The sequence below is a fragment of the Danaus plexippus genome, chromosome 10 (assembly GCF_018135715.1).
Source record: "Danaus plexippus chromosome 10, MEX_DaPlex, whole genome shotgun sequence".
In the NCBI taxonomy this organism is placed as follows: Eukaryota; Metazoa; Arthropoda; class Insecta; order Lepidoptera; family Nymphalidae; genus Danaus; species Danaus plexippus.
In genome coordinates, this window is record NC_083543.1 from 4,937,410 (window position 1) to 4,945,548 (window position 8,139).

The 8,139-nt window shown below is 31.5% G+C and overlaps 1 protein-coding gene across 1 annotated transcript; it reads left to right on the forward strand.

Moving 5' to 3' along the window:
- Nucleotides 1-273: 273 nt before the first annotated feature.
- Nucleotides 274-6,289, forward strand: LOC116766795 (bifunctional purine biosynthesis protein ATIC). The gene is made up of 11 exons (XM_032656900.2): nt 274-416; nt 1,235-1,338; nt 1,702-1,918; nt 2,511-2,786; nt 2,931-3,043; nt 3,300-3,523; nt 3,798-4,046; nt 4,308-4,529; nt 4,795-4,972; nt 5,326-5,489; nt 5,793-6,289. The coding sequence occupies exons 2-11, from the start codon at nt 1,317-1,319 to the stop codon at nt 5,910-5,912; spliced, it is 1,785 nt and encodes a 594-aa protein (XP_032512791.2). The 5' UTR covers nt 274-416; nt 1,235-1,316; the 3' UTR covers nt 5,913-6,289.
- The last annotated feature ends 1,850 nt before the right edge of the window (nt 6,290-8,139 follow it).

Here is an 8,139-nt window from a genome sequence, read left to right on the forward strand (position 1 = left end):
TTGTTTAAAATATATACAACTTTTATGGAGTCTGTTACGACACATTGTAGAATTACATATTACCTGAGTCTTTCTATTATTTAATTTTATGAATTAAATCATCCATATGTAATAACATGCCAATTTATAATAAAAAGAAATCTAGAAATTTTAGGAGTAAACTATCTTTTTTTGTTTAATGCATAATTTATACGTTTATTTTAATAGACTTCCATTTAATGTTAATATAATTAAATAATTTAAATTTTACATAACCTGTTATATGTAACCTGTCTTAGACCTGCGCTAATAAAATTGTTTTTACACTGTAAAATTTACAGGATAGCGTGTATTTTCAACTCTTGCACATGTGATTTTGTATATGTGCCCGTTGCCGGTAATATAAAGATTAACAATATTTTCAAATTGGAATTGCGGTAAGAATTGAAAAATATTTGAAAACATGATTTAACAAATAGTTTTAAATACTTATATTGATTGTTTAATAAAATAGTGATATGATATTAATATTAAACGTTTGAAGGAAAAGAAAGTAAATATAAATTTTCATTGAAATTTTTTCCTGTAACGAAATAAATCATTTTAGATTTTTTTAAATTAAAAATTGGTTTTCAATGCTTATTATGTACATGAAAACATGTATATAACTTAAGCAATAACTAATCAGAGTAACTTGTATAAATTACAAAACATTCATACTTCAATTAGTTTTCTTATTTTACTTACACCTATTATCTAAATTTCTTTAAATAAGATTTTTGTTTAGGAAAAAACAAATAACTCAGTCTGTTTTTTATTACATACTTTATCATCAATCATGTATGAAAGGTCAAGTTTAATATAATATACATATTTTCGTTTGAAAAATATAATTAAATCTGTTATTGTTTGTAGTTTTGTACAAATAAATTATTACATCATAATCTTTCATCATGTAAAGTACTAGGGCTGTCAAAAAAAATTAATTTTCATGTTATTACATGAAAGATGGATGTGTATCATGTAATTTTTTTTCTTTGATGTAATAAAATTTCGAAACAACTTTTTTCTGTTTACCTATCACTATTTTTACAAAAAATCCTATTTAGAAAAAATAAATTATAAAATACTATACCATACAGTAAAAATTTAATTAGCCAGGATTTATGAAATTCATGTTAAACATTATAGCATTGATCTTTAACAAACTGTACAACCCTATCGTTGTATAGTAAATAAGTTATTTTGTTATCAGGACCCCTGTGAGAGGTCGCTTCAATAAACTGCTCCAGAGTCAAATATAGACAGTTTTAAACTACTACTTACAACAATAAGACATGGCTGCTAATGGAAAATTGGGTAAGAATATTAACAATCCACAATTTTTTTAATGTTAATTAAATTTATTAATGAAAGTCTAATTTTGTTTCTGTTGGTCTTTAATAGAGTTCTTGATAATAAAACAAATATAAGATAATATATATGTTCTTGATATATTCTTTCTTATAAAAAAATACCCGTTTAGTTACTCACCAGCTACTCTTAAAATTTATAATTTTGAACCAAAGTTAGCTTATTCAGAGGCAAATTTTTAATAAAGTAGCTAATTGGATTTAGAAATGTTTAAGCCAATATAGCATTAATTGATATTGCATATTATTGATAGTGCATATTATAAGTTTGGAGTATTATTAATACTTATTATAAATATAATTTTTTTAGCTCTGCTAAGTGTGTCAGACAAGACCGGTTTGATACCATTGGCCAAATGCCTATCAGATATAGGTCTAGGATTGGTAGGAAGTGGTGGTACTGCTACAGCTCTCCGTAATGCTGGCCTTAAAGTTTTGGATGTGTCTGATATAACTGGAGCTCCAGAGATGCTCGGAGGAAGAGTGAAGTCACTCCACCCAGCAGTACACGCTGGTATACTATCAAGGTAAGATAAAATAACTTAACTTAGTAAATATTGTTTTTGAATGTACAAAAAACTGTACATTTTTGTGCTGTTGTGTGTCTATATACTGTTAATTGCTTCTGAGAACGATTTTTTTAGTTTTTTTCCTTAACATCTTATAAAATTACCACTATGTATATAAAATTGAATATTTTCCTCTATCTTATAAATATTTATTAAGATCTTAAAGGTATTTAAACACCATTAATACAAAAGCAACTTACATTACCTTGTTGATTGATATAGGTTATGAATTTCTTACTTTATGAAAATTTGTTCTGAGCATATTATCAATACAATACATTGAACTCTGTGTTGGCTAGATGTAAGGTCAGGTTCGTGACTCTAAGCCCATTATCACTGAGCAATTGGACGATATTCAGTACACTCACGAAAATTTTTACAATCTATAGAACTAATAAATACCATCTAAGCTGAGATCTTTTAATATAAACTATGAAAATAAATATTTTTCTCTCTAGATAAAAGTTTCGCCATATTCGAAATGATATCGATTTGTAGAATATTATGTCGGCATTTTTCTCCTTTTCTTATGTCTGTTTTATTTGTTCAGGCTCACAGATTCCGATCAAGCAGACATGAAACGCCAAAAGTTTGAAATGATAAGCGTGGTAGTCTGCAATCTCTATCCATTTGTGGAGACAATATCTAAACCTAACGTCACAATACCCGATGCGGTAGAAAACATCGATATTGGTGGTGTGACGCTACTAAGAGCAGCCGCTAAAAATCACGATAGAGTCACCGTGGTTTGCGATCCATCGGACTATGACGTAGTTATGAAAGAATTGAAGGAGAGTAATGACCACCAAACCTCCTCAGAGACCAGGTTCGTATTATTGTATAACTTTGAAGTAATATAAACTTTCACATATATCGGTTATAAGTAGAATGCTTAGAGCGAGTTCTCTAATATTTTACATTGGTAGCAAAGTATGTGAGAGTTGGTAGATGTAATTCTTATTTATTTCAGACAAAAGTTGGCCTTGAAAGCTTTCACCCACACTTCACAATACGACACTCACATTTCGGACTATTTCCGTAAGCAATATTCTGCGGGACAGTCACAGATGACCTTGAGATATGGTAAGTTACTTTAATGTAGCAGTATCATGTAATAAGGTATCCATTATATAGTTCAAGTTATTTAACATCATTAAGAAAGAAACACTTAAAAAACATGTTAATGATTCCTCGATAAAGTTTTTGTTGTAGATAAAGTTTGTTATTTTCTAAATAAATCCACTTTGTAGGACTAGGGAACAAAATAGTAGCTCAAAGCAGAGAAACAGCAAGAGATTTAAAAGAAATTTCATTTCTGAAATGTCTTTTCTTCTAACAGGTATGAACCCTCATCAGAAACCAGCTCAAGTATTTGTTACCCGCGACCAACTACCGTTGACAACCCTGAATGGTTCACCTGGATTCATCAACCTCTGTGACGCCCTGAACGCCTGGCAGTTGGTTATTGAACTCAAGGAGGCGCTAGGGCTGCCAGCAGCTACAAGTTTCAAACACGTTTCACCGGCTGGAGCTGCAATTGGGCTGCCCTTAAACGAGGAGGAAGTAAGTGCACAAAATTTAACAAAGAATACTATATAAGGAATTCTTGTTACGTATTTTAGAAAGTCATCAAAACATGAAATATTGCTGGGGATTTAATTAAAGAACCTTACTAGGAAATTTTGTTGTTTTTCAATCACCCTAAGTGGAAAAACCATATCTAGTAAACATTCGCTTTCATCAAAGCTTATGATGTAGAAAATAGGAAGGTTATTACATAAAACCTTTAAAAACGTCACCTTTAGCTTTATATTAATAAAATACACATTTATTGCAGGCATCAGTATGTATGGTGTCAGATCTGCTTCCAAAACTGTCTCCTCTCGCATGTGCGTACGCCAGGGCTCGTGGGGCCGACAGAATGAGTTCGTTTGGAGACTTTATAGCGATATCGGATGAATGCGACGAGATCACAGCCAGGATAATATCTCGGGAAGTATCTGATGGCATCATCGCCCCCGGATATTCACCAGCCGCATTGGAAATCCTGAAGAAGAAGAAGGCTGGCAATTACTGCGTCCTTCAGGTAATGAAAATCTAACCTATCATAGAATAAACTGCATGCTAATTCACTAAAAGCTGAAAAATTGGAAAGCTAGTGATGGCAAAAATGTTTAGACTTATATTGTACAGTATACTATATGAGAATGGGACGAAAATAACATGTTATAAAAATCTGTAAGAATGTTACGCTCTTATTAAGGTTCACTATGTACTTTGCAATTTGCATTAAAAATTAAATACTTAAAAAAGTAATAAAGCCATTTCATTAATAATTTCGTTGCAGATGGATCCCAAATACACGCCGGATTTAATGGAACAAAAGACAATATTCGGTTTGACCCTGGAACAAAGACGTAACGACGCCAAGATAACCGCTGATCTGTTTAAGAATGTTGTCACCAACGAAAAGTGCCTGCCGCCTAACGCGATTAGGGATCTCATAGTAGCAACCATCGCTCTCAAATACACACAAAGTAACTCTGTGTGCTTCGCTAGAGATGGACAAGTAACTTTAAATTATATCCCTTTACTTGTATATGTATAAAACAAAAGAACACTGCTTTTAATGTATTAGTTATTAAACTATAGGTACTCTTATAAGCACTGACAAAGAATATATATCCGAAATATTGTTCTCTTTTATATTAATTTAAATTTTACTATACTAATAGTAGTAGCCAAAAAAAAGTATCAACAAAAACAAAAGTTAGTATAAAGTTTTTAGGGCATGTACATACATATAACTAACAAAAACTGTCAACCCTGCTTAGGTTATAGGTATCGGTGCGGGTCAACAGTCGAGGATCCACTGCACCCGTCTCGCTGGAGGCAAGGCCGGCTTGTGGTGGACAAGAAGACATCCCAGGGTTAGCGACATGAGGTTCAAGAAAAACGTCACCAGAGCTGTCATATCTAACGCCATTGACAACTACGTCAATGGTACCATAGGTGAGTGAATGACACACTAATGTACTTTGAATAATAACCGATTATTCAAATTGGACAACAAATACATTTTATGTATAAAATTCAGTATTATTTTATGTTTTGTATGTATGGTTCTTTATACTGTTCTTATAAAGGAAGTAAGGATTTCACTTTGGACGAAAAGGCTGTCAGTTTGTTGGCGTATTCGAATTGTTTTGTACGACTCTGGAATTTTTTTTCTATCATATTAAAATATAAAAATGTGTATATCATAAATTATTTGATACGAAAGTATTTTTATTTTACCACTAAACTATACTAAATTTGTGAATAAAAATAATTCTTCTACATTCAATTCGTTCGTTCATTCTCAGGTACCGACTTGCCTCTGGACCAGTGGAATAGTCTTTTCGAAGGTGAACCTCCTGCGTTGCTAACTCCCGAGGAAAGAGACGCTTGGATCAAAAAAATGGATAAAGTAGCTCTCGCATCCGACGCGTTCTTCCCATTCAGAGATAACATTGATAGAGCAGTCCAGGTATTATTAATATTATGACATTTATTATCCTTTTAAATTAAGGTCTGTATGTATATTACTTCTCTATAAACAACAATCATTTTTTTTTCACTGATTATGTTATAGTATACTGAGTATGTATAGTAGTTTTTATAATTTTTCCTTTTTCTGAAGATTCCTATTGCAACATTATAGCTATTTTAAATATAATCAAATAAAAAAAATACTATGAAAACAGTATTTTGGTTTGAAATAAATTAAACATGTGATAAAAACAATTATGTACGCTTAACGCTTATATTTGATCAATTGTCTTGATTCCAGTGCGGTGTGGAATACATCGGCAGTCCATCCGGTTCAAACAACGACAAGGAAGTCATAGATGCGTGCAACGAACACAAAATAATTCTTGCTCACACAAATTTGAGACTTTTCCACCACTAACAACTATTCATATAAAGATTTTTTTTCTGAATCTTATGCCATAAGAAATAAAGAATTATAATGATATATAGATATTTCTAATAATACTTAGATATATTTTTGTGAAATTTATGAATTATCCTGTTTCCGAGTGTCTTCCAAAAATGTATCATTTTATTAAATGTTAAAAAAATCGTAAATGTTTTATGGATCATGTAAATTATAATCAATTATTGTGTTTTATAGTGAAGTTCGTTCGTAATGAGATATATTTTTATGTCGTGACTCGCTATAACTTCACGATTTAATATATTGGTAACGTCCAGCACAATCTCTGCTTTTGTATTAATGTTTAGACATTCCTTTATATTTTAAGTATAATACAACTATATAGAATGTTTCACTGGTTTTATTTGATCCTTACTAAAATTATAATTATATAATATATTTTAAATGAGTATGCTGTCTTTGTGTTACGTAAATATCTTACAGCTGATGTTGAAAATAGTAGCAATTTTAAAAATATTTTTGAGAAATTGTGAGGAGGTGTGACGTTTTTTAACTTTAACCAAAAACGCTTTTTAACACGCTTTTATTGGGTTGTATGTATGTATGTAACGGAATCCGAGCTTAATTTTCACCGGTTTCTAGAAGTCTGAATAATTTGAATCTTTGCTTACGTATCAAGGACCGATGACAATACAATAATTTGATAACAGTTTTCCATTATCCTTATTAGGACCGCCAGGATTAATGATTTTTTTTATAGATCCTCTGTAGTGGAATGAGAGAGATAGAGCTAGTGCGCGGTCTGCGCATGTCTGCAGTTTGGACTTACTCGGGTTCGGGCACTCGAGACATCACAAGGAGACAGAGATTCAAGACAGCTGTGTTCTCATCTTGTTTGCTCTTTATCAAAATGATTTCAAATGTTGCAAGAAATCATGCCTGAAGAAGTTATGTTTCACGAAACGTTGCAGTATTTCAAAATTGAACATTCGCTTTTATTTATCCGAATTCCCGATTAATTTACATTTAATATTATCATGGCCGAAAATAATATATTTAATAAATTTCAATCATTTGTCTTACGGAACAAAATTTGGTAAAAATTAAAGCTTTGATATAACAGTCAGTGAGGAAGGAATTTAATACGTTAAATAAATAATAGTTTAAAAAAACTAAAAAGCACGCTCTATAGCTAATCGAACTAAAAAATAGAAAATAATTTTCAATTATATTACAGTAGTAGAAGGTCAAACAATCATTCATAGTTGATCAACTCATAAAAAAATTATAATAAAATATAAGTTATTAACAGAATAATTTAATTCACAGTAAAAAGCGTGAGATGCATTTGACTATATTTCATATCTTTCCTCTCATAGATAGTTGCCACTAGAATGATTGTAACATTCAATATCAAGCACGTCCTATATATAGTCCTTGCTCCATGACTCCTGTTATTTTATTAGATTTGTTGAAACAATACAAAATCCCAGGGGATATTTGTGCGTCGGCCTCCAGACCAGACATATTTATGTATTCGCGAATTTAAAAGCGTGTTGTGATAATAGAGCTTACGGTTCCTTGGGAAACCAACATTCCCAAAGACCATACTATCAAGGTCAATAAGTATTACGAGCTCACTAACGAACTCACTAGAAATAGGTTCGTCGTGGATTTGTACTTCGAAGACAGCCCTAGTAGGTTCTTTTCAAATTTGGTTAGGTAGAGGGAGGAGCTTAGACGGTGGAGGTAAGCGTTTAATGTGCGTTAAATAGGGACCCCTTAAACCTACATCTGGGTCGCAAATCCCAGGCACTGTTGCAACTCGGCTCCCTGCAACGCAATGGACCCGGCACTCGTACAGTGAATCCATTGAATGCTAAAAGGTTTCGTCTCATTTTTGGTTAATTAAAGTATCTTTAAGTAAGTAATTTAGAACATTCATATGTATAACATATTACTTATGTTGCCATACTTATTAAAAAGATACACGTCCATGTTGTCCATCTCATATGGCGTCCTGAAACAAAATAATTTTGGTACGAAACTACATACTGCTGAATATTTCTATGAATCTAATTTGAAGACAAAAAAAAAATTTCATAACTTTCAATTTTGAAATAATATCGATAAGCAGTTCTTCGGTAGGTGATATTAGATTAGTATTTTATAAAATGTTAAAGCCATTATAGTTTCTATTCATTTATATCCAATTGGCAAATAACAAAATTTCGGATAT